The sequence below is a fragment of the Vipera ursinii genome, assembly GCF_947247035.1.
Source record: "Vipera ursinii genome assembly, chromosome: 1".
In the NCBI taxonomy this organism is placed as follows: Eukaryota; Metazoa; Chordata; class Lepidosauria; order Squamata; family Viperidae; genus Vipera; species Vipera ursinii.
Window position 1 is genome coordinate 263,121,917 of NC_139512.1, and position 27,590 is coordinate 263,149,506.

Here is a 27,590-nt window from a genome sequence, read left to right on the forward strand (position 1 = left end):
AGCCTTCATGAAGGAGCCCATCTTGAAGCATCCTGACCCGCAACGGCCGTTTGTCGTGGAGGCGGATGCCTCCGACATTGCCATTGGGGCGGTGTTACTCCAGGCAACGATGCCCAGGGGTACCCTCTTGCCTTGCGCGTACCATTCACGAAAACTGAACCCTTCGGAGCGCAATTATACAATCTGGGAGAAGGCTGGCCATCAAAGTGGCGTTCGAGGCCTGGAGGCATCATCTGGAGGGAGCGCGGCATCAAATTGAGGTCTGGACAAACCATAAGAATTTGGAAAGCCTGCAGACCACTTGGAATTTGAACCAACGCCAGATCCGGTGGTCTCTTTTCTTTGCGAGGTTCGACTTCCGAGTTTGGTACATACCTAGTGGGCACAATCAAAGAGCGGATGCTCTGTCCAGGAAGCCCGAATATTCCCAAGTGGAAGACAAGCTTCTGCCCAGGACAGTGATCGAGTCTTTTGCTGCAGTGCGGGAGCCGGTTGATATACGGGCTCGGATCCGGGAGGCACAGCAGCAGGAGGTGTGGGTGGCTCAGCGGAAGGAGGAGGTGGGGCCAGATTCTCCTTGGACGGTCACGGATGGACTCTTGTATTATCATGACCGGCTCTACTTTCCGGGAGGGCCACTCAGGGGACTCATCCTCAGCCAGTGTCACGATAACCCAGCGGCGGGGCATTTTGGCCTGTTCAAGACCCTGAACCTGGTCTCCCGTACCTTCTGATGGCCCCGAGTCCGACACGATGTCCAGTCCTATGTCACTTCCTGCATCCCATGCAGGCAGGCCAAGTCAGCGACAGGGCCCCCGCCTGGATTACTGCAGCCTTTGCCGACACCCAAAAGACCCTGGGGGGCTGTGTCCATGGACTTTCTGATGGATTTACCCCCATCCTCTGGTTTTACGACAGTGTATGTGGTGGTGGACATGCTGACCAAGATGGCGCACTTCATCCCCTGTCGCAGCTTACCGTCAGCCCGCGCCACTAGTCGTATGTTCATTCAGCAGGTGTTTCGGCTGCAAGGCCTCCCTGATAGAGTCGTCTCTGATAGGGGGGGCCAGTTTACAGCCTGCTTCTGGCAGGAGTTGATGCATGCGTTGGATATCAAGATTTGCCTCTTGTCCGTGCATCATCCTCAAACTGATAGGGGAACCAAGAAGGTCATCGGTATCCTGGAACAATATTTGCACTGCTATGTCAATCTGCAGCAAAACAATTGGGTGGACTATCTGGCCATAGCTGAGTTTGCATTTAACAATTCGCAGCACACCTCCACACAGATGACACCGTTCTTGGCCAATGTGGGATATCACCCCCAGTTTTTCCCCCTTTCTCCTGTGGACTCACCAGAGCCGGCAGCGAACGACTTCATGGCAGAGTTACAGGTGATCCATCGATTGGTGCGACGTCAGTTAGAGAAGGCCAAGGCTGAATACAAAAGGTTTGCTGATCGGTCAAGACGGGATACGCCTCCACTATCGGTGGGAGATCGGGTCTGGTTGTCCACCAGGAAACTACCATCAACACGGCCGGTGATAAAGGTAGATCACCGATATTTAGGACCGTTCCCAGTCGAGGCTGTCATCAATCCGGTCGCCTATCGCTTAACTCTGCCACGTTCCCTGCGCATGCACCCAGTCTTTCATCGGTCTCTGTTGGTCCCCGAGCAACCGGCCTGTCCACTCCACCGAGCGGAACCTCCCCCATCAGGACCTCGTGATGGAGGCAGCACCCCCGAGTACGAGGTTGCCAGCATCAAGGACTCCCGTTGGCTGAAAGGTCGTTTCCAGTACCTGATTGAATGGAAAGGTTACGGACCAGAGGACTTCACCTGGGAAGACGTGACCGCCGTTCATGCCCCTGCGTTGGTGACCACTTTTCATGAACAATTTCCATCCCGACTGCATCCGGATCGGCAGACCTGGGGGAAGGGCCCTGCGGTGCGGGATAGTGTTGTGATTCAGGGTCAGCCTGTGGGTTCGGCAGTTGGGTCGGACGACTCAGAGGAGGAGGAGGGGGGTGTTGAAGAGCTTGCTGATGATGGCTTTGAGGCTTCGCAGAGCCCTCAGCCAGGCCCCTCCCACCTGGTCATGATGGAGACCCAGCTGTGTGAGCCTGACAGCGTGGATGAAGATGACCCACAGCTGGCCCTGTTCAAGGACACCTGACGCAGGAGGCAGTCAATCAGGAGTAAACAGAGGAAGGCAATGGGGCACCTCGGAAGGAGGCAGAGAGAGGCCACGCCCTGAACTCTATTTAAGGGGAATGTGTGGGAGGGCTGGTTTGCTGAAGGCAACCGCTTGGATAGTTCCTGTTTCATAGCTCCTGTTTCATGGTTGGTGTCTTGTCTTGCTCTGTTTTATGTTAATAAATTTGGCAGGCTTTATTTCAGCCTCTTGCCGTTTGTAAAGGGGTTGTCCCTGCTTTTGCTGCAGGGCCGGTAGCAGGCTGGTACAGAACAAAGTACAAGATTTAGCTGTTAACAGTTATAAGTCATTTACTTGCAGTTCCTTATTACAATGCTTCATCCTTTTACAGAACAGATTGTGCATTTTCTATTCCTATAAGTCGTAAGATGAAAATTGCAAGAATACATTAGCAGCTGCTCTTGATAAATATGAATGTGCATGGAAAGCTTTTAGCAAACTCTCATGTTACTTTAAAAAAAGAAAAATAATTACACTTTACTTCATTAGATAAATCTAGACCTTTGAGGAGCTGACGTAAACCTCTTTGTTGACTGTCCAATATAATAAATAGCATGACATAATAGAAAGATAATATATTTACACAAGTTAGCTGGATAAAGAAGAAAATATGTACTTTTAATATAATAATGAATGATAGATTTGGGTTGGGATGCTTTTTCCTATCTCATAGAATTAATTTTTATAAGAGTTCCCTGTAAAAAATAAATACAGTCAGCTTCTACCTCATGATATCTTCAAGGTGCTCAACTGGAAGAGCTTTGGAAAAGGTATTAAACAAATACATGGACTTTCAAGTCAAGCTATCTTAGTTACGTTTTACAAGCTTGGGTTTCATAATACATACAGAATTGTTTTAAGATATGTTACTTTGAGATAGTAGACTTACAAAGTATGTTTGGGTTTGAATTATTCCATGGAGACAAGAGAAGAGAGGTATGTTACACATTTATAGTAATTTTGTTCTCTGTAAAAGCCATCCTTTCAACAGAAAAGCATTGTAGTGTACACCGTTGGTGAGCAAAGTTCTATCTGTGATTCAGTAGGGAGCCAATTAGAAAAGCATTTAAGGATATTTCCTTTGTTATGATTCTGAATTTGACTGCAATAGAGTTAGCCAGTTTAGACTAGTTGTCTCACTGCAAAAAAGATAAAATGGAGAATGTGTGTCTTACTACCTTGTTAGGTTCCTAAATGCTGTAAATAAGGTTCCTGGAATACAGAGGCTAGTTATAGATGAAGATCTGTTTAAGTAGTTAGATTGAAGCTTGTAGCTACCATTCCCATATCTTCATGTAATGGAGTCATAGTTTGAAAACTACTCTACCTGACAACAAGATTTACACAACTATAGAACAGTCTACCTGGATTCTTGTTCATGGAGGTTTTTAAAAAGAGGATGGATAACCATCTCTCAAGGACACTTTAATTGGTTTTCCTGTGCATTAGAAAGTTGAACTAAATGTCCCTGCCTGGTCCATAATTCTAGGATTTTATAATCAAAGTATATTTGTAAGTATGTACACACATACAATATATGTATATTGCCTTCTGTACAGGTTCCTGCTTCAATGATTCAGTAGACCTATAGAGTTAAGAACCTGAAATTAAACCACTGAAGCCAATAATATTAAAATAGGCTGCCGTTATACCATATGACAAGATAAACAGTCGGTATGAAACCTGCATGCTTCTAGATCAACAAACATTTGTTCAAATACAGAAACCATGCTAAGGCTTACCTCTTAGTGATGCGATTTTATTAGTGTCAAATATTTTATACTGCTGCCTTTATCCTTGAAATCTGGAAGCTGGTTTATTTTAAGTATCATGCTTACAACTGTAGTTTATAATATTTCTAAGTAAACATGTAGGACTTTCGTTTAATCTTCATTGACAAAATATAATCTGATATATTCTAGGATATATCCAATTTTGAAATGTTATTCAGCAGTACACTACAATTTAAGCCAGCTGTTGGAAAGTTTCAAAGTATTAAAATAAAAGATTAAAGAAATAGATGAATTTGTGACAGGTTTGAAATATATTTCGATTTTTAAATTACAAGTAGTCCTTGTTTTTATCAAATGTCCTGTTTAGTGACCATTTGAAGTTACGATGGAACTGAAAAAATAACTTTTATGACCATTCTTCAGACTTACAACTGTTGCAGCATCTCTGCAAATTTGGATTTTGTAATCAGTGGGCATTTATAACCATTGAGTGTCCCACAGTCAGAGCATCACAATTTGTGTACTTCACAGTTGGTTTCCTACAGTATAATGAGAGATGATGGAGAAGCCAGCAGTAAAATTGCAAGTCATGGCCACATGATGATCACTTAATAATCATGGGAGATTTGCCAAATGACCACCATGAAAGAAAGTTGTAAGTGTATCATATGGTAAGACATCATATGGTGTCTTACATAATGACTATTGCTTAGCAATAGAGTTGCCAGTCCCAAATGTGGTCGTTAAGCAAGAACTACCTGTATAAAGCAGTAACAGTTATGACATACTTTTAAATCTGGTTGTTTTCAGAATAAATAATGGTATGTAGCAAAATCTTTGAATGCAAGATATTAAAAATATTTTTCTACCAGCTATTTATTTCAGAGACTTTAAATCTTTAATATCTTGGTTAAACTCCTTTAAGAAAAACAACATTATTGCTAGCCTCAGAATTAGATAGAGATACTTATCTTTCTTTTATGCTTTTTTAATAGTTACTTTTTTTAACTTTGCCAAATACTTGGGAGACCAGGAAGCATTAGGACAATCATTTTTCTGCAGTCAGCTGGGACAAAAGGTTTTTAAGAGACTTGGAGACCTGGACTCCTCTGCCAAGCCATCAAGGATTGATATAGGAATAGACAATCTGTGCTCTTGCAAATATTGTTGGCTACTATTTCCAAATCTCTCACCAAAGGCCATAGGGATTCTAATAGTTTGTTGTTGTTAGTTGCGAAGTCATGTCCGACCCATTGCAACCCCATGGACAATGTTCCTCCAGGCCTTCCTGTCCTCTAGCATCTTCTGGAGTCCATTTAAGCTCACACCTACTGCTTCAGTGACTCCATCCAGCCACCTCATTCTCTGTCGTCTCTTCTTCTCTTGCCCTCAACCTTTCCCAGCATTAGGCTCTTCTCCAGTGAGTCCTTCCTTCTCATTAGGTGGCCAAAGTATTTGAGTTTCAACTTCAGGATCCGGCCTTCTAAAGAGCAGTCAGGGTTGATCTCCTCTAGGACTGACCAGTTGGATCGCCTTGCAGTCCAACACCATAGTTCAAAGGCCTCAATTCTTTGGCACTCAGCCTTTCTTATGGTCCAACTTTCACAGCCATTTCTGATAGTTGTAGTTCACTAACTTCTGGGGTATCACTGATTAACCTGTACTGAAATATTTCAAGCCCTGTTGTCTCTCATTGTTAACCAGCCTGACTCTTGGGCCCAATAGGACAGACACTTGAATCCAACTGCCTCTACTTCATCAAATATTAATTTGTATGAAAGAACTGAGAATAAGATCTCCTTTGTTTTTATTATAGGCAGATGATGAAAGTTTATCAGTTCCAGAGAGACGATCAATTTTATTTGGTCTGGAGTTTTGATCCCAGGTGGATCCTTACACTAAAGCCCACAGCTGTTTTAATAAGCTGGAAACAGATGTTATATTGGCATTCCCACACATTCTAAGGCATCTCTTCCTAGTCGGATCCAAAGTTTTGCACAATCCTACTGCGCATCCATCACCCTATATTGTTTCATGTGCTCTGAGTTTTGGGTTAACTACTTTGTTTTTACTGCCAGCTTCCAAATCAATATATGGTCACGTACAATAAAAACCCAAATATTTATAAAAATAGTGCATAAATAAATCAGAAATAATCCTTAAAATTTCAATCCCTTTCATAAATGACTGTAGTCAAAGATAAAGTAGTAATTGGCACACTAATGACAGATCGTTACCAAATGATCCTCTAACCAACTCAGCTTTTAAGTTTGTTCTAAAACTCTGAAACAATGAAACTGTCAGCTCTCCACATCCTTATTATCTTCCTTGCATATATACTCTTGTGCTCTTGTTTTGGGGCCTGCCATTCTACTGGGGTGAGGGGGAATAATTTCTTTCACTTGGGATAACTTTTGTTTTCTACATTTCCTCTCTCACCTCTATCCACTTGAGAAAGGAATGTGTCTCCCTTATCAGGGAGACGGTTACAGAGAAACGAAACTGGAGAAGACCTTGCGATGTGCGCCGACTGTGCCAGTTAACCGCACATCGTGCCACCTGTGTATTGGCTGGATTTCAAATGGACATTATGACTCTGGTGGGAGGAGGAATATTGCTGGTTTAACTATACCGTTTAAGCAGGATTTCCTGCAGATCTCGCCTTGACTTCCCTACTGTCACTAACCCCTAATAAAAGTTTCCTTTTGAGACAATGCCTGTTTCAAGAGTTCTGCTTTCTTGGGTGGTTAGCTGAGGTGGGTCCTTACAGAAACTATCTGGATGTCTGGTGGAAGTTTCTTCCATAGGTTAGGTGCCAGCACTGAGAAATAAGGGCATGTTGCTTTCCTCTGGTTCTTACATGGAGAGGGAATCCTCAGTATCCCAACCTGAGACCATACAAGACAGGTGAGATCTACAAGTATATAAAGTAGATACTCAGTTGCCAAGCCATGTAGAGCTTTGGAGGTCAAAAACGACACTTTGAGTTATACCTAGGAGCTTGTTGGTGACCGTTGCAGAGCCTGAAACTGTCTCACAACTGCCAACAAGTGAGCTCTTGCCTTTGGGAGCAGCTGCCACTTTTAATTAGTTTTCAAAGCAACCCATTTGGACCCATAAGGCCATAAGGGCGGGGCAACTACGTTTCCCGTGCCTGGAAACGGAAGTTGTTCGACCATATTAGCTGAGAAATCTGCACTGTAGTCCAGTCATCCAAGAAGGGGTTTTGCTATGCATCAAGGCAGCCAGTATTGTGATGGTCTGTAAGGTGTTTGGTTTTTTTTGGAGAGACAGGAGGAAGAGGATCACCCACAGACTAGACAATGGTCAGATTATCCTGAAGAAGGAATGGAGGCATGGCAAACATCTCAGAAAGTACTCTCCTTAGTATCTTGGGTTTAAAGGCAAGGAGAAAGAGATTTAGTTACAGATTTGCAAGATTCTGTTACTGCAAACTTACAATAAAGGTAGGGTTAGTACTCGCTGGTGCTTCTTGTTGGATAATCTTGAAGGGCTGACATTAATCTCGCAAGTCTGAAAGTAGATTTATTATAAACATATTTACAAATATACAGCAACTATAAAACATATCTTCTTGAGCTGTTTATGATAGAACAGTTATTACAAAATGTCTGTGTTAAAATTTCAGAAAGATAGCTTTGGCTCAGTTTACATTCTGCTGAAGGGCTAAGATATACTTTTACATCCACAGGAATTAAGAATTAATTAAAGGAAGAAACTCTCAGATGGGTGTCATCCAGGCTGCTTTGCAAACTAAAGTATACTATTAAGTTACAGGTTCCATGACTGAAGATTATAAAAGACACAGTAATGTGATTTCTTTTACAAATTCTACTCCCAGAATGCCTAATGCTATAGTCTGTGTATCAGTCTGGCACCCAGTTCTGCTGAATTCACTTATTTAGAAATAGCTGCTGTACACCTGATTAATTAACACATTATAGGATTTATAAATGTGCAAAGAAAAGACTAATTTTGTTGAATAAACTTTGGTTGAACTAAGTAATGAAGTCATCACAATAAACAAAGAGTCAAAACTCATTCCTATCAGATCCATGAAAGACAGGTATGAAAAAAAATAAGTTTCAATATGTTAAAAGCTATATATATAATTCCTATACATATTACTTATTTTACAGATATGTGTAGAGACGTCCAATTGTATTTCTCTGTGTGAAAGTGTTCTGCAAGTTACATTGCACAATCAGCTCCTACTGTAACTAATGAGCTTATTTTGAGTTAGAAGAGCAGGTGGGAGCACTACACAATAAAATTTCCTGTTTCATTGGCTAGTTCTTTGTTGATTAATGATTCATTTCAGCCCAATATGAATAATATTAATGTAGAGACTAACCTTTTGTAATATGATACAGTTTCCTGTGTCTTATGAGCCATTTGTAAGTGAACATTGTACGTTATGAAAGTGTGTTTCACAGTATGTCTTATACAGATTGAGGCAATTACTAGTGGAAATACAAACTTGCATCATATCATGAAGACCATACTGTTTAATATAGTACGTTCTGGGAAGCTTTTTCAGACATGTTCTATTAATTTATAATCTGGATTTACTACCCATGCTGTCCAGATTGTAGGATAGAAAATGTTGTTGTTGTTAGCTGCGAAGTCGTGTCCGACCCATCGCGACCCTATGGACAACATTCCTCCAGGCCTTCCTGTCCTCTACCATCTTCTGGAGTCCATTTAAGCTCACGCCTACTGCTTCAGTGACTCCATCCAGCCACCTCATTCTCTGTCGTCCCCTTCTTCTATTGCCCTCGATCTTTCCCAGCATTAGGCTCTTCTCCAGTGAGTCCTTCCTTCTCATTAGGTGGCCAAAGTACTTGAGTTTTAGCTTCAGGATCTGGCCTTCTAAAGAGCAGTCAGGATTGATCTCCTCTAGGACTGACCGGTTTGATCGCCTTGCGGTCCAAGGGACTCGCAGGAGTCTTCTCCAGCACCACAGTTCAAAGGCCTCAATTCTTTGGCGCTCAGCCTTTCTTATGGTCCAACTTTCACTGCCATACATTGCAACTGGGAAGACCATAGCCTTGACTATACGCACTTTTGTTGACAGGGTGATGTCTCTGCTTTTTAGTGTGCTGTCTAGATTTGCCATGGCTTTCCTCCCCAGGAGCAAGCGTCTTTTGATTTCTTGGCTACAGTCCCCATCTGCAGTGATCTTGGAGCCCAGAAAAATAAAATCTGTCACTACTTCCATTTCTTCCCCGTCTATTTGCCAGGAATTGAGAGGGCCAGATGCCATGATCTTGGTTTTCTTAATGTTAAGTTTCAACCCAAGTTTTGCACTCTCCTTCTTCACCCGCAACAAGAGGCTCTTTAGTTCTTCTTCACTTTCTGCTATTAGAGTGGTATCATCTGCGTATCTCAGGTTGTTGATATTTCTTCCGGCAATCTTAATTCCAACTTTTGATTCATCTAGCCCTGCCTTTCTCATGATGTGCTCTGCATATAAGTTAAATAGGCAGGGCGACAGTATACAGCCTTGCCGGACTCCTTTCCCAATTTTGAACCAATCAGTGGTTCCGTGTCCAGTTCTCACTGTTGCTTCTTGACCCGCATATAGGTTTCTCAAGAGACAAATAAGATGGTCTGGTACTCCCATCTCTTTAAGAACTTGCCACAGTTTGTTATGATCCACACAATCAAAGGCTTTAGCATAGTCAATGAAGCAGAAGTAGATGTTTTTCTGGAACTCCCTAGCTTTCTCCATGATCCAGCGTATGTTGGCAATTTGATCTCTAGTTCCTCTGCCTCTTCGAAATCCTGCCTGTACTTCTGGTAGTTCTCGATCCACATACTGCTGAAGTCTAGCTTGTAGGATTTTAAGCATGACTTTACTAGCATGAGAAATGAGTGCAATGGTGCGATAGTTTGAACATTCTTTGGCACTGCCTTTCTTTGGAATTGGAATGTAAACTGATCTTTTCCAATCCTGTGGCCATTGTTGAGTTTTCCAAATTTGCTGGCAAATTGAGTGTAGCACTTTTACTGCATTGTCTTTTAAGATTTTGAATAGCTCAGCTGGAATACTGTCACTTCCACTAGCTTTGTTGTTGCTCAGCTTTTCTAAGACCCACTTCACTTCACATTCTAGGATGTCTGGCTCGAGGTCAGTGACCACCTCATTGTGATTATCAGGGACGTTAAGCTCATTCTTGTATAGTTCTTCTGTGTAATTTTGCCACCTCTTCTTAATCTCTTCTGCCTCTGTTAGGTCCCTGCCATTTTGGTCCTTTATCATGCCCATTTTTGCATTAAACGTTCCCTTCATTTCTCCAATTTTCTTGAAAAGATCTCTGGTCCTCCCTATTCTATTGTTTTCTTCTATTTCTTTGCACTGTTCATTTAAGAAGGCATTCTTATCTCTTCTAGCTATTCTCTGGAATTCTGCATTCAATTGGGTGTATCTTTCTTTTTCTCCCTTGCCTTTCGCTTCCCTCCTTTCCTCAGCTATTTGCAAAGCTTCCTCAGACAGCCATTTTGCTTTCTTGCATTTCTTTTTCTTTGGGATGGTTTTGGTTGCTACCTGTTGTACAATGTCGCGAACCTCTGTCCATAGTTCTTCAGGCACTCTGTCTATCAGATCTAATTCCTTAAATCTATTTGTCACCTCTACTGTATATTCAACAGGGATATGATTTAATTCATACCAGAGTGGCCTAGTGCTTTTCCCTACTTTCTTCAGTTTAAGCCTAAACTTTGCAAGGAGAAGCTCATGGTCTGAGCCACAGTCAGCTCCTGGTCTTGTTTTTACTGACTGTATAGAGCTTCTCCATCTTTGGCTGCAGAGCATATAGTCAATCTGATTTCTGTGTTGACCATCTGGTGATGTCCATGTGTAGAGCCGTCTCTTGGGTTGTTGAGAAAGAGTGTTTGCTATGACCATCGTATTCTCTTGACAGAATTCTATCAACCTGTGCCCTGCTTCATTTTGCACTCCAAGGCCAAACTTGCCTGTTATTCCAGTTATCTTTTGGCTTCCTACTTTAGCATTCCAATCCCCCATGATGATAAGAACATCATTTTTTGGTGTTAGTTCTATAAGGTGCTGTAGTGCTTCATAGAACTGGTCAATTTCATCCTCTTCAGCACTGGTGGTTGGGGCATAGACCTGGACTACTGTGATATTGAATGGTTTGCCTTGGATTCGAACTGAGATCATTCTGTCATTTTGAGGATTGTATCCCAGTATTGCTTTTCCTACTCTTTTATTGACTATGAAGGCTACTCCATTTCTTCTGAAGGATTCTTGCCCACAATAGTATACCTGATGGTCATCTGAATTAAATTCACCCATTCCTGTCCATTTTAGTTCACTGATACCTAAGATGTCAATGTTCAGTCTTGTCATCTCTTGTTTGACCACGTCCAGTTTTCCTTGATTCATGGATCTTACATTCCAGGTTCCTATGGAGAAAAAATCTTTACAGCATTGGACTTTCCTTTCACCACCAGACACATCCACAGCTGAGCGTCCTTTCGCTTTGGCCCAGTCACTTCATTCTTTCTGGCGCTACTAGTACTAGCCCTCTGCTCTTCCCCAGTAGCATATTGGACGCCTTCCGACCTGAGGGGCTCATCTTCCAGCGTCATATCGTTTTGCCTTTTGGTACTGTCCATAGGGTTTTCATGGCAAAGATACTGGAGTGGGTTGCCATTTCCTTCTCCAGGATAGAAAATAGTGTTTGCTAACTGTTACATGTATAACATATATACAAATAAGATATATATGATATATACTGTACCTGTGCAAAAAAACCCAAAACTTTCTTCAGCTATAGAAGTTTTTGACCAGGTTTTTAAGAAATAAAAAAATCTTAAATAGCTTCCATGATTTATAAATGCCTATTTTTCTTATATTATTTAAACCAAGTTAATACATTAATTAGCTCTGAGATTTGGCTCAGATTTTGGAATGGTCACAACAAAACATGATAGCATACATTTTGCTGGCCACAGTACCAACAGGTTGCATTACCCAGATTGGCCCATGATGTAACATCCCCCAATGAAAGTTGTTGGCTAGCTTTTGAACAGTTAGATATCTCACTGTGCTTGCAAATTAACTTTATGCCTTTACAATCACCTTCAAGTCTTGCCAATAGAGAGAAGATCCCCGTTCTGTTTAGTTGTGTTGGTCAGAGGTAACAGCCTGTAGCTTACAAACAAATAATTTACCAGCTGTTGCTATCTGTAAGTATTTTTGGGACACAAGTTTAATTTAAAGTCCATTTCTGTCAACATTAGGAGGTACCTTGTGATTTTGCCTGGTAAAATAACACTTTCATAACTTTAGTTATTTCATATTATTACTTTAGTTATTTAATTTGATGTAGCTTCCCTTGTACGTTTGATTTTTTAAGGGTTATTTTTTTTGGGGGGGTGCAAATGTGGGAATAATCAATTAATATGATAAGGAAAAGATTCTTGTTTACATTCTGTGGAATGTAAATAACTTCGCAATTTTTTCCCCATTAAAAACAGCTTTTGGAATTTTTCTCAAAGGCTGAAGTGGAAATAAGTTTTTTTTAACCAATACATGATTCAATTTGAGCTTTGTGTACTGTAGTATTAAATGCTTATTGTGTTTCATTTGTATCTTCGTATAAATAAAACAAAGCCTCTTCTTATAGAAGTTTAATTCTGAATTTTAGTTGCATTTTTCATGAATGATTTAACTAATAATAAATAAATAAACCTTTATTGTCAAAGTACATGTGTTCATTGAGATTAGCTGAGCCTCCCCCTGTGATCTCTCCCCCCAACACACAGTGACAACAAACCCTCCATCCCACCACACTATGTGAACCAACTACACCACACACCGGCCTCCCAAGTCAATTCTGCATAAGATTATGTCCCATTTAAAAGCCTAACAGCCCACGGATAAAAGCTATTTTTCAGCCTGTTGGTACGGCTGGCTATACTCCTATATCTCCTACCGGATGGTAGGAGAGTAAAGAGATACCGTCCAGGGTGTGAGTCATCCCTGAGAATCTTCCTCAGTCTTCCAAGGCAACGAGCCCTGGCGATGTCATCCAGTGGTGTCAGGGAACAGCCCACAATATATTGTGCTGTGCTCACTACCCTCTGTAATACTTTCCTGTCCGCGGCTGTCAGACCAGCATACCAAACCACAATACCATACAATAGCATAAAATGAGCAGAAAACTGAATTGCACATCATATAATCATACTGCATTTTATTGGTATGTACAGCATAGTCAATCATGAGCAGTGTGGTTAATGAAAGCATTGAAACTGATGAGTTTGATGACTGATACTCAGTCCAGAAATATTGTTGATTGTTATGCCCAGATCGAATCTATACAACCAAAATTTAGGTTTAAGTAGAAGATTACGGTAGTTCTCAAATAGAACAATTCTAAGACATGGAGTTGGCAACTAAACAGATTTCTAGCAACATACAGTATTTAGCCCTGTAGAACTTATAATTTCATCCAGTGCTGTCTGGATTTGGAACTAGCAATGTAATTGTTACAACTGAAATGAAACTCTGTTGCACTTTTCTAAATGTTAAAGGAAGAAATTAATCTTTTAATAGATAAAACCAGATGGCTTTATAACACAGTACTTAGTATTTTTGCTCATGAACTTTCCGCAAATGTGTTAGATGAATTCTTCAGTGAAATATTGAATGTGTTATTTACCACTAGCTCATCATAGATTTCACTGGAATAAACTTGCGTCTAAATGTACGTAGCAACTCAGCCTTAATTAAAAATCAAGTCTGGATAGCCTTGATTCCTCCCACCTCCACTGATTCTTTCTGTCAAATTTCCAGATTTTAAGTCAGGCAATATTTAGTCCTATAAGTCTCAATATACCTTCACTCTAAATTTTATTATATTGATTTGTTGAAGATAAATTCTGAACTTTTCCATGTTCTGAAATGCCAAAAATCTCATCCTGTAAGGAAGGATTTGGTGTTTTCCGAGAATGAGTTGCTGAGGCATTTACTGTATGCCACTTATGAATAGCAATAGTAATAGCACTTAGTTTTATATACCACTTCACAGTGCTTTACAGCCCTCTCTAAGCAGTTTACAGAGTCAGCATATTGTCCCTAACAATCTGAGTCCTCATTTTAGTGACCTTGGAAGGATGGAAGGCTGAGTCAACCTTGAGCCAGTGAGAATTGGACTGCTGGTTGTCAATGGAATTAGCCTGCAATACTGCATTCTTACACTGCGCCACTACGGCTCATAAAGATGACAGTGAAACAGCTTCCTCTGTAAATGTGAAGAAAAGCAAATATTGGATCCTAAATTGCTAATGTTCACCAGGCATGAGAAAGCATTTGTGAGCAGGCTCAACAAGGCTGGAATGGAATTCAAGCCTTTGGTGACAATTCAGCAGTCTTATTTCTCATCTCAAACAGTTGAAATTCAGGCCTTCAGAGGCTAAATAGACTCTTTATATGAACATTTAGGGAAGATTCATTTAGGGCTTTTTAAAGAAAAACTCTACATGCAGAGTGGAATCCAGAAATGAAGATACAAACCGGACAGCAATTAATATGGACCAATTGAGACCAAGAAACCAATTGCCTAATTGTGGCACCCATTTTCAATGGCAGCTGTGTTACAGAACACAATAAACCCAATTTTTTAAAATGAGGCTATATGGCCCTAGTCAAATTAACCATGACCATAACAATCAGAGTGAATTATGATAATGGATGTGAAATACAATCCCACAAACACATGATGGACCAAAACAACACCAAGAAAAAAATCCAAATCCATCGTATTTAAACTATGTACATACTTCACTAGATAATTCTAAATAATAATCAGTCTATGAAACATTGCTGTTTAATTATTTTCCTGATACAATTAGGGAGAAGTCTAATTTGACTTCTTCTGGAAAGCTTTTCCAAAGCGTAGGTGCTGTTGCAAAAAGTAGGACCTTCTATCTTTATCCAGTTCTTAGACATTTCACCCAATAGGTCCTTATGGTAGGGCTGATATTGGGTTGGTCTTGGGATAGCTAGATACCATCATAGGTCAAAATGAGCATTATAAATTCCATGTGGAAGTCTATTGGAAACAGGGCCCAAAGCACAGGCATAAAATAATGGGTGGCATTCTCGACCGAGGGTAGCTTCCAGGTGATCTTTCAAAGCAGCCCTATGTCGTATGAATTGCAATAGTTCAACCAGGTTGTAATGAAGACATGAATTACTATGGGTAGTTTTTTTAAAAAAAATCAGGTTTGGCCAAAAGGTGTTTCATCAAGCAGAGTTCATCTATTGCCCCAGCAAAAGCTGTGAGTTCATATCATAAATCTGGGGGCAGTGAAACTGGAATTCAGAGAAGATAGAAATAGCACTTAGACTTATGTAACCACTTCATAGTGTTTTACAGCCCTCTCTAAGTGGTTTACAGAATAGCATATTGCCCCCAACAATCTGAGTCTTCATTTTACACACCTCAGAAGGGTGGAAGGCTGAGTGAGCCTTGAGCTGTTCAGAATCAAACTCCTGGAGTGAGCAGTGAGTTAGACTGCAGTACTGCATTCTAATCACTGCACCACCATGGCTCTCAGATCCTGATGGACAAACAAACCCATCTTAGGTAAAGGTTCCCCCGCACATGCGTGCTAGTCATTTCCGACTCTAGGGGCCGGTGCTCATCTTCGTTTCAAAGCCGAAGAGCCAGCGCTTGTCCGAGGACGTCTCCGTGGTCATGTGGCCGGCATGAGTAGACACCAAAGGCACACAGAACGCTGTTACCTTCCCACCGTAGTGGTCCCTATTTTTCTACTTGCATTTTTACGTGCTTTCGAACTGCTAGGTTGGCAGAAGCTGGGATGAGTAACAAGCGCTCACTCTGTTACGCGGCACTCAGGATTCGATCCACCAAACTGCCGATCTTCTGATCGACAAGCTCAGCGTCCTAACCCACTGAGCCACTGCGTCCATCGTAAACCCATCTTACTTGTGTCCAGTCTCTGTCCATTTCATTCCATCCAGACCTGAGAACCTCCAGAAGGCATCATTGGCATCTCCATTACAGCTTATGGGTGTAATGTAAAAGTTTGGTTTCATATATTTGATAAATTGTACTCACAACTGCTAAATAACCTCTCTCATTGGTTTCATGTAGATGTTAAAAAGTGGAGGACAGAGAGTTAATCCCCCAAGACACTAACCACTGAGCTAACCTCTCTTCCCCTATTACCACTGAAGGCAGAATGACGTCACTTTTCACAATCGCCACATTGCCTTGCAGGCAATCTAGAAGAATACCATGGTTGATGATAGTGGAGACTGCTGGAACATCTAAAAGGACCAGAAAGGTTGACCCACCAGAGCACACCATATCTGTCCTGTATACAGGTCTAAGCCCTGGCTGAAAGGAATCCGGACCTGCTTTTATTATGAAGCACTGTAACTGATGTGCTACAGATCTCAACAACTTTACCTAACAAGGAGAAAATGCAGATCATGTGAGCCAAGGTCCAGCATTATCAGGGTTAAGGAAGAGAGCTTCTAGGCTGTGCAAATTTCAGCATTTTTGTAATAATCTTATATTGATCAACAACTGCTGTATGACTGGAGACAACACTTCAGTGCCTTTGGCTATGTTGACTGTTAGCATTAATCTCCACACACCTGCAGGGACTACTCAGGGGAAAGTTGTTCTAGGATCCCAAACTAAACTGTTCAGGCCATTGCCAAATATTATTGCTTGCTTAAACATTTAAAAAAGGAGTTGCAAGAATGAGGCTCTAAATTAATAATCACAGTGAATAGAGTTGCAACAATTGAAAAAAAAAGATAATATTAGATCAGGGGTGTCAAACTCAATTTCATTGAGGGCCGCATCAGCATTGCAGTTGCTCTCAAGGGCCCGGGTGGGTACGGCCTGGGTGGGCGTGGCTTACTGGGTAGGCGTGGCTAAACTGTGTATGACCTACTGGATAGGCGTGGCCAGCTCTACATTGTTCACATCAAGGGTGCCTATGGGGGCCTGGGCAGGAGTGGGACAGATCTGAGGGTCTCTGGCACAAGGAGGGTCTCTGGGCCAGGGCCAAGGCAGTGGGGGCCGTTCCCTCACTGTTTCCAGGATGGCTTCGCAGGCCACATGAAACCACTTCGCGGGCCGGATCCGGCCCCCCGGCCTTGTGTTTGACATGTCTGCATTAGATTCTCTTCTAAGGGCAGCCATGGTTCCTGCTTGCCTGTCTGGGTGATTTCAGTCATGCACCTTTTTCATCAGAACGTGGTAACAAGTCAGAGCCAATATACTGCTTCTTGGAAGCAGTGCTAAATTGATGCTAACTTGATACTTAGTTGTCCGAGCAGGTCCTGCCTCTTAATTCAAAGCTCGGCTTAAAACTCAGCAGTTAGAATGTTTGGTTTTAACACTTTGCGATTTTTTTTTCCTTTTGCTCATCTCGGTCCTCTGTGATCCATAAAATGCATTGCCTGAGGAACGTAAATACAAATGGATGTCTTTAAAACAGATGTGCTATTTATTCCAAGCTCTTCTTCTCCAAGAACTTGAAAATGGCTTCTCATGATAATAAATCAGAAAAATACTGTAGTAAAATATAGTCATTTCCTGAGGAAACCTTACATTATAAAGCCCTCTCTAAAAGACCAATACATATCAAGCAGGATCATTTTGTGAGATGGTAAAATATGTTTTAGATGTATTTAAGCTGCATTGTGTCATTTCCATGAATGGCATCCATTTGTCTAAGACAGAGAGAAAGACAAAGTCTGATTCTGCCATTGCATACCTCAGGAAGTAAATAATGTGTGCATGTCTGTGTATTACAGTAATAAAAACCTATACATACTAAACTCAGAAAGGAAAATAAAAAGAAATAAAGAAAAAGAATAGAACTATGCAAATATGCAATCTTCATCTCAACAAATATAAACAGGTTTGATAGCTCATCACCCCCTATAAGGTTACAAACAGATATTTCTTCCCATAACTCATCCCTTATGTATAAACAAATACATAAGACATCAACTTTTCAACCCAAGAAGAAGTTCATAAAGAGGGTGTTTTTTTTTAAAAAAGGTCTTATTTTAATCTTGATCAAACAAACCAACTTTATATTCTTTCCTTTCACTTGTGAAAGTCTTAATCCTTAGTTAATTCAGATATTGTCATAGGATTTGATCTTTTTTCAGTTGTTTGTCTCATAATATGGGCTTCTTTGAGATTTTATCAAGCCTCTTTTGTAACTCCAATACAAACACATTATCCATACCTTTTGGATTATTATTTGTGTTACAACCTATCTGGAAAAAATGGTTTATGAATGAATGTAGAAATATTGGGATGCTTTCAGATTTTAGAAAATTTCCATGCATTTCAAAATTGCTGTTCCTTTACCATCTCCTTGCTTTCCAAATATTTTTAAAGAGTCAAGCAAATTCATGAAAATCTATCAGTTGATGTCAACCTAAGTCATAAGGTAGAACCTTTATGCTAGCAGATGGTAAGGAATAGCTGTTTGTGCCCTATTTGTGAACATAATAGGAACATTAAAAGATTATTGTTGGAAATAAGAAATAGGAAACTTTTAACAATGTAGGATTTTAATCTATTTTAGTCTATTTCATTTTCACCTATATAACTTCTTCCTAATCTGAACCTTGCATGGACATCCTACAAAGATGTTGTTGCTACTACGTTATATAAATTTCTATCAATGTGATCAATGGTCAAGGACAAGGAGGGTTGTGGTTCAAAGTCATCAGGCCAAGCTTGGGAGGGTTGATTTATTTTCATATGCTAAGTCCACAGTTGTTACAATGACTTTGCTGTATGCAAATGGATGAAAAAGATAATATTTTATAAACAAGACGGCTACATTGTTCACTGGTTGCTTGATGTCTACAAGCCACAATTCAAATTCAAGAGTGATCAGTAAAGAAAATGTTGCATAATGCACTTTTGTGCAGTTTTAGCATTATAGTTCTCACCTTTGTGGGAAATGAAGCTGTTGGCCTGGAACAGATATCCAAAGAGCAGTTGCCACCAAATTCCTTTTTATGTAGTTGTCATAATTTTCTGTTGGGAAATCCCAGAAGTATTTAGTCACAGTAGCAACATAATAGTGTGAAATGTCCATTTTTCTACTTTTCTCATTTTAGTGCCAACTTGAAAATGCTGCCAAGGCACCATAAAAAAAATTAAACACCTTTAATTATTTCATCTGTTCCATTCGGTAATTAGCAAATTCCAGAATGTTAGTTGGTGTTAATTGGCAATGTTCCATTGGAAAAAAAAAGATTTTACCATACTAATGAAACATTTTCTTCTGGTTTCTGAAAGAGAGGAAAAAATGTTATTCCTTTTTATTTCTTATCCTAACTCCATAACATTTAGAGACCTTTCTTGGTGTCCTGTGTTAAAGTTCACCAAATGAAAATTATGTCATCCCATTAATTCTTCATCTTCAGAATAGTACATTGATACCAGAAAAATATAGGCATATTCTTCTTTCGTAGAAAATAAAGGGAATTTGTATTATATTGTGAAATTTAAGGTAATTTCTAGTGTTAAAAAAAGATATCAGTTGATTAATTTTAAATTGGAAAAGAACGCTAAACTGGGGTTGTTTTTGTATTGTGAATGGATTTGGGAACTGTACATGCAAGTTGGACAGAAATATTTGCGAGTGAGTCTCACTAAAATGGAGCACTTGGTCAACTTAGACTCAAATTTATTGATGAGCCTGATTAGAATTTAGATAGGAGACCATTTGGGACTGTAGACTAGGCTGGGTACTAAAATAATATTTCAAAAGCAAACAATGGCAAACTCATATTGTTGCAAAGAAAAAAATAGTGGATTAAATAAAAATGAATAAAGTAAACAAAAATGAAATCCGAAGTGAAACTCAGATTGAAGGAGATTTCACTTTCCAAACACCCACGTTATTTTAACCACTGACTATTTATATGTATAATACTGACACTAGGTTTGGGTTTTGGGGAAGGTTGCCTTTGGGGCAGTCTTGTATCCTGGCAACTATCTGGACAAGCCTCTGTAGTTTTAATGGAAAAGGTTTTTTAAAAGTATGCCATTGCTTCCTCCCCAGGGCTAAGATGGAATGACAGGCCCAAGGTCACCCAGCTTGAGTGGAACTGTAACTCATCATCTCCCAGTGTCTAGTGCATAGGTGTCAAACTCACCACGTCATGTGACATGTTGCAACATATCATGATATTTTTTTGCATTGCTGGAGCTGGGGTGGGCGTGGCCTCTGTATGATGCAACTGGCCAGTGGGCCGGCAGTTTGACACCTCTGGTTGTCTTACAAAAGTATATTACATAAATATGCTTACAACTGTGTGAAATTCTTTTAACTTAATTATTATACTGAAAATAATACTATCTCATTTTGCTGTCTTGATTTATGAAGGCTTGATTTATAAAGAAGGCTAAGATATTCACACATTCACAGTTTATGCTTACAGTATATAACATTGTGTGTCACCCTAAGAAAGTAAATACTGTAGGTTAGTTGAAAATGAATCCTTTGTAGATTGATTGGAAAACCAACTGAAATCACAAATCATAATAAATATTGATTAAATGTTTCTAATCCCCATGCAGTATATGAAAATAGGAGTCTTCAGACAGAGATCATCTGCAGGTCATGCACCCACGGGAAAAATGCTAGGATGGTAATGATAAATGCTCAGGATGAATGAATAGAAAAAAAATATATTCTGCTACATTTCAAGATGTGCAGAAAGTTTGTTGAGTATAAGTTAACATCTGAATTATCATTATTTTGCAAGGATGAAGCTAAGCGATAAATCCTGTGCAGTTTACTGAAACTTATTAGGATTTTTTGTATGGCTCAGAGTATAGTATAACACTAGTAACTCATTCAAATGTCTTAAAGATTGGTGAAGACATTTATAGAATCTCAAGTTTTTAGTACATTTTTTTAAAAATGAATTTACCTTTTACTTAATATTGATGAGACAAGAATGAGCAACATAGCCAACAGTCCTGTGTGTTATCAGTAGATTTTCTGATTATTTATTTATTCTGTTTAACAGTTACTACAATAGTATCCCTTTCATAAAGAGTGTTCTGTACCAGCCTGCTACCAGCCCTGCAGCAAAAGCAGGGACAACCCCTTTACAAACGGCAAGAGGCTGGAATAAAGCCTGCCAAATTTATTAACATAAAACAGAGCAAGACAAGACACCAACCATGAAACAGGAGCTATGAAACAGGAACTATCCAAGCAGTTGCCTTCAGCAAACCAGCCCTCCCACACATTCCCCTTAAATACAGTTCAGGGCCTCCTTCCGAGGTGCCCAATTGCCTTCCTCTGTTTACTCCTGATTGACTGCCTCCTGCGTCGGGCATCCTTGAACAGGGCCAGCTGTGGGTCATCTTCATCCACGCTGTCAGGCTCACACAGCTGGGTCTCTGTCATGACCAGGTGGGAGGGGCCTGGATGAGGGCTCTGCGAAGCCTCAAGGCCATCATCAGCAAGCTCTTCAACACCCCCCTCCTCCTCCTCTGAGTCATCCGACCCAACTGCCGAACCCACAGGCTGACCCTGAATCACAACAAAGAGTACAATCCATTTCATTTAATGGTTATAGCATTGGAATTAATTGCCATTTTCATGTTCCAAACCCTTATACTGACAGGACTCAGACAATCTCTTTAGTCATGAGGATGGAATTGAATCAGCATAAACTTTTTCATTTTGTGTTCAGTAGTTTACCTAGAACTTGGTCAGAGCAATAGTTTCCTAGCAGAACAGGATTTTCCATCTAATTTCTTTTTTTGCATCATATATGAGATTCTGCTTTAAACAGGCTACATGCTTTTTAGATGATTTAAGGCCAAATCATACAGTAGAATCAGATTTTGATTGTGTGGAATCAGCCTGCGAGGCCAATGAAACAGCTAAAGGAAAATAATATAGATAATTCTGATGGCTTCTTTTTATTCTTTCAGAAATTCCAGATTGCATATGTCATTGTAAAAGCAGCTAATGCACCACGGCCTGGAAACTGGATTTTGGAGCGTTCATTAGATGGTAACAACTATGAACCCTGGCAGTATCATGCTCTCACAGACACAGAATGTCTGACTCGTTACAACATCACTCCTCGCACTGGGCCTCCTTCTTATGCAAAAGATGATGAAGTTATATGCACTTCATATTATTCCAAAATCCATCCTCTAGAAAATGGAGAGGTAAGATGATCATTCTGTTACCAAAGTAGCAATCAGCTGCCCTGTTGAATATGTGTATGACCTCATCAATTCATGTATATGCATAAAGTTCATCAGATAAAGCATTTTCAAATATTCTTATAATATGCCTTATGGGATTTGACAGGAAAAGTTAATTCCCCCCCCCAACAAAACTTGAGAGATGTTTCAAATAACACAGAACTATGAACAGACACATTTAGATATGGTTGTTGTTAGCTGCGAAGTCATGTCCGACCCATCGCGACCCCATGGACAACGTTCCTCCAGGCCTTCCTGTCCTCTACCATCTTCTGGAGTCCATTTAAGCTCATGCCTACTGCTTCAGTGACTCCATCCAGCCACCTCCTTCTCTGTCGTCCCCTTCTTCAATTGCCCTCAATCTTTCCCAGCATTAGGCTCTTCTCCAGTGAGTCCTTCCTTCTCATTAGGTAGCCAAAGTATTTGAGCTTCAGCTTCAGGATCTGGCCTTCTAAAGAGCAGTCAGGTTTGGTCTCCTCTAGGACTGACCGGTTTGATCGCCTTGCAGTCCAAGGGACTCGCAGGAGTCTTCACCAGCACCATAGTTCAAAGGCCTCAATTCTTTGGCGCTCAGCCTTTCTTATGCTTCAACTTTCACTGCTATACATTGTAACTGGGAAGACCATAGCCTTGACTATACGCACTTTTGTTGACAGGGTGATGTCTCTGCTTTTTATTTTTATTTTATTTTATTTATTTTATTTTATCACATTTATATACCGCCCTTTCCCGAAGGACTCAGGGCGGTTTACAGGGTGATTAAAAAACAAAGATACAAAAGTTAAAAACAGATTAAAATATATACCGGTATATATATTCGTCCCTGCATAAGTAAAACCGCAGTTAAAATTAAGATTAAAGCTAAAATTAGAATTCTCAGCCTGGGCCAGAGAGCTCGAAGAGCCAGGTCTTCAGGTCCCGTCGGAATGAACGGAGGTCGGGGGCAGTCCTCAGCTCCACTGGCAGCTGGTTCCAAAGGGCAGGCGCACCCACTGAGAAGGCCCTATCCCTGGGTGTCGTCCGCCGGCAATCTCTTACCGGTGGCACCCTGAGAAGACCCTCCCTGTGGGAGCGCACTGGACGAAGGGAGCTTGATGCCAGCAGCAGGTGTTCCCTCAGATATCCCGGACCCAAGCCATTTAGGGCTTTATAGGTCATCACCAGCACCTTGAATCTCACCCGGAGGGCAACCGGGAGCCAATGCAGCTCGCAGAGTAGAGGTGTTACATGGGAGTATCGGGAAACCCCCATCACAACTCGCGCAGCTGCATTCTGCACTAGCTGAAGCCTCCGAGTGGTCCTCAAGGGCAGCCCCATGTAGAGAGCGTTGCAGTAGTCTAAATGGGAGGTCACGAGTGCATGAGTGACTGTGCGTAGGGCATCTCGGTCCAGATAGGGTCGCAACTGGCGCACCAGGCGAACCTGGACAAAAGCCCCCCTGGTCACGCCTCCTATATGGTCTTCAAAATTGAGTCGTGAATCCAGGAGGACACCCAAGTTGCGAGCCCTATCAACGGGGGGTAACACCCCCCATCGTTAGAGATGGAATAGTCTGGTTCACCCGAGATGCCGATATGCACAGCCACTCAGTCTTGGCGGGATTGAGATGAAGCCTGTTTCTCCCCATCCAGACCTGGACTGCCTCCAGGCAACGGGACATCACGGCGAGGGCATCGCTGGGTTGGTTCGCGGTGGAAAGAAAAAGTTGGGTATCATCAGTGTACTGATGATACCCCACCCCAAAACCACGAATGATCTCACCCAGCGGCTTCATATAGATGTTGAACAGGAGGGGCGAGAGAACCGACCCCTGAGGAAATCCACAAATGAGAGGCCTCGGGGCGGATCTCTGCCCTCCTGTCAACACCGACTGCGAACGGCCCAGGAGATAGGAGGAGAACCACCGTAAAACGGTACTTCCCACTCCCAACCCCCTGAGATGCCGCAGTAGGATACCATGGTCGATGGTATCAAAAGCCGCTGAGAGATCTAATAGGACCAGGACAGAGGAACAACCCCTGTCCCGAGCCCTCCAGAGATCATTCACCAGCGTGACCAATGCCGTCTCCGTGCTGTATCCGGGCCTGAAACCCGATTGGTACGGGTCCAGATAATCAGTTTCCTCCAGGAACAGAGGAAGCTGATGTGCCACCACACTCTCAACAACCTTCGCCAAGAACCAAAGGTTGGAGACTGGACGATAGTTATTTAAAACAGCTGGGTCCAGGGCAGGCTTCTTGAGGAGGGGTCTCACCACCGCCTCCTTCAAGGCGGCAGGGAAGACACCCTCTTTTAAAGAAGCAGTTATTACTGCCTGGAACCAGCCTCGTGTCTCCTCCCGGGCTACATAAACTAGCCAGGAGGGGCACGGATCCAACAAACAGGTGGTGGTGCTCAGCCTCCCCATGATCCTGTCCACATAATCAGGGGAAACAGGATCGAACTCAGTCCAGATAACATGCTCAAGACCGTCCGATTCCTCCACATCAGACTCTGCCCAGTCAGAGTCCAGACCGGTCCGGATCTGAGCGATTTTGTCCGCCAGATGATGACTAAACTCCTCGGCTCATCCCCGTAAGGGATCCTCCCTCACCTCCTGATTAAGTAGGGAGCGAGTTACCCTAAACAGGGCGGCCGGGCGATCATCTGCAGACGCGATGAGGGCAGCGAAGTAGTTAGACTTCGCCATCCTTATCGCCGCAAGATAAGACCTTATAAAGGTTCTTAACTGCAATCGGTCAGATTCGGATCGGCTGGACCTCCAACTGCTCTCTAGACCCCGTCTCCGACGCTTCATCTCCCGGAGCTCCGCAGAGAACCAAGGAGCCCAGCAGGATCTGCGCCGGGTCAGAGGTCGCAAGGGTACAACACAGTCAAGTGCCCCGGCGGCTGCCTTTTACCAGGCATCCACCAGGGCATTGACTGGGCTGTGGGTAAGGGTGATGGGTATAGACCCAAGCGCCCTCTGGAACTGTTCCGGGTCCATTAGGCACCTGGGGCGGAACCACCTGGTCGGTTCCGCAGCCCAGTGGCGGGGGGTGGCATAACGGAAGACCAGCCGCAGGAGATAATGATCTGACCATGACAGGGGAACAATGGTTGGTGAACCCCCTCCCAGATCATCCAACCACTGTCCAGACAGGAACACCAGGTCGAGAGTATGATCCCCCACATGAGTCGGGCCCTCAATAACTTGGGTCAGGCCCATGGCTGTCATGGAGGCCATGAACTCCCGAGCTAACTCAAACGACCCTCCCAGTGAAGGCAGGTTGAAGTCACCCAGAACTATAAGCCTGGGGAACTCCACCGCCAACCCTGAGAGAGTGTCGAGCAGCTCATGCAGGGCTGTTGCCACACAGCTGGGCGCCAGGTATGTGAGCAACAAGGCCAACTGAGCCCGAGGACCACATCTTAAGAGGAGGGATTCACTCCCGGCCATCTGGACAATGGTGGTCTCCCGCAGACATAAAGTCTCCCGGACAACCACCGCCACCCCACCACCCCTGCCCTGAGCCCGTGGCTGGTGTAGCACATAGAAACCTGGAGGGCATAACTTGGTCAGAGGAACCCCTCCCTCCGAGCCCAACCAAGTCTCCGTAATGCACACCAGATCCGCACATTCCTCCTCAATCAAATCATGAATGAGGGGAGCCTTGTTAATAACGGATCTGGCATTAAAATAAACCAGCCTAAGCTCAGGGACCTGATCACCCTCATCCCCGGGCAAAAGGGTGCTAACTGGAGGGTCGGAGCGCGCCACCGCTCGGAGACAGCGGGGGCACAATCCCAGAAGTTGATATGGCCCTCCGTGCAACCACCTGCTGCCATTCCCTATCGTCGTGGGGATTTGAAGCCCCACCCCAACATTCACAGAACCAGCAACCACCTCCCCCAACCCCGTCCCGTCAGGACCCCTAACAGGCCCAGACTGAGTGCCGGTTAATGATTCCCTCCCCACCCTCCTACCCCTCCCCCTCCCTAACCTCTTAAAATAACTGGCTAATGTATCAGGGGCCTCTTAGCGCATCTCAACTCGAGGCCCCTATCTAAGCCCAGCCACCTCTCGGAGTCCCAACAATTGGGCTCGTCATTAAGGGGAGTGTGGAAATAAGCGGTTGGTTGTGCCCAGGAGGGAGAAACCCCCCTGAGGGCATACAGATCAGCTTCAGAGTAATGGAGACAGACCATGCAGCAATAAAATGTCCACATAGGGCAGATGTTACAAATAGTTCCAATGGGTAGTTCGATGGGGTATTGTTATTCAGATGAAATGATATTAAGTCCAGTAGGCATGTCTCTCGATCCACTAGACCAGCTCAGCTCTCACCTGAGATGGCAATCGAAAAGGAAGCCCCAGCCGTCCTCTCACTCTGGCTGAGGAGTCCAATCTGGGGTGGAGAGAAAAGGGAGTCCTGGGCCAAGCCCACCCCAACTGGTATCTCACACCAGAGAGGTGGTCAATGACCAGTCCAAGACCATCCTCCCACCACGGTCAAATCCCAGGCCAAACTGGACTGTCAATGGGGAGGTCTTGATTCCAGCCGGGCATTGAGATAGCCATAGTACCTGCCTGCCAGCACAGAAAGCAAGCCAGGCCTCTGCTGATCTTCAGGTCGCCGGCCACTGCCGCCAGTCTGGGGGGGAGGGCAAAAACATCCTCTCCCCCAAGCGTCCACCCGCCAATCCAAACTATACTCCAGCGGCGAATAAAGGCATTCCCGGCAGCAATCTAATATCCAGGCATTCACCAACAAATCCACTGAGGCCGATGTCCAGGCCTACAATCCACTGCTGCCATCCAGGGGGAGGGGGGGGCTGTGCGCTGCCGAAGACGGCACCTGCCAGCTGATAACAATCCTGACTCCTGATCAAACCTCCAGCCGGTGGAATCATCGTCGCTGCCCCTCCGAACAAGCAGAGGGTATCCCCGACGAGAGGACAGGAAAAGAAAGACAGGCAAAGGACGCCCGCAGCATTCCAGCATTGCTCTCCAGGCCGGCAGGCCGGCAGGCCGGCAACATCCGAAGCACTGATATCCGAAGGGGGGGGGCTCAACATCGCCAAAAACAGCGCCCAGCAGCCATCTCTGCATCCACCACCCCCCGGAGTTACCCCATCATACCGTGCCGCGGCTGGGCCTCCCTAAACTGACCCATTTAGAGCCCTTGTGGAGAGCCCGAAGCTCAACTGCAGCCGCCGCCGTCTTGGGCAAGAAAAAAAAAGTGTGCTGTCTAGATTTGCCATTGCTTTCCTCCCCAGGACCAAGCATCTTTTAATTTCTTGGCTACAGTCCCCATCTGCAGTGATCTTGGAGCCCAGGAAAATAA

At 42.9% G+C, this 27,590-nt stretch overlaps 1 protein-coding gene across 1 annotated transcript in view; it reads left to right on the plus strand.

Moving 5' to 3' along the window:
* The window catches only part of LAMA2 (laminin subunit alpha 2), a 460,887-nt gene that overhangs the window by 97,757 nt on the left and 335,540 nt on the right, over positions 1-27,590 (plus strand). Inside the window, exon 4 of the mRNA XM_083379924.1 lies at positions 21,982-22,224. Coding sequence (XP_083236050.1) covers positions 21,982-22,224 — 243 coding nt within the window. The remainder of the gene's footprint in view (positions 1-21,981; positions 22,225-27,590) is intronic.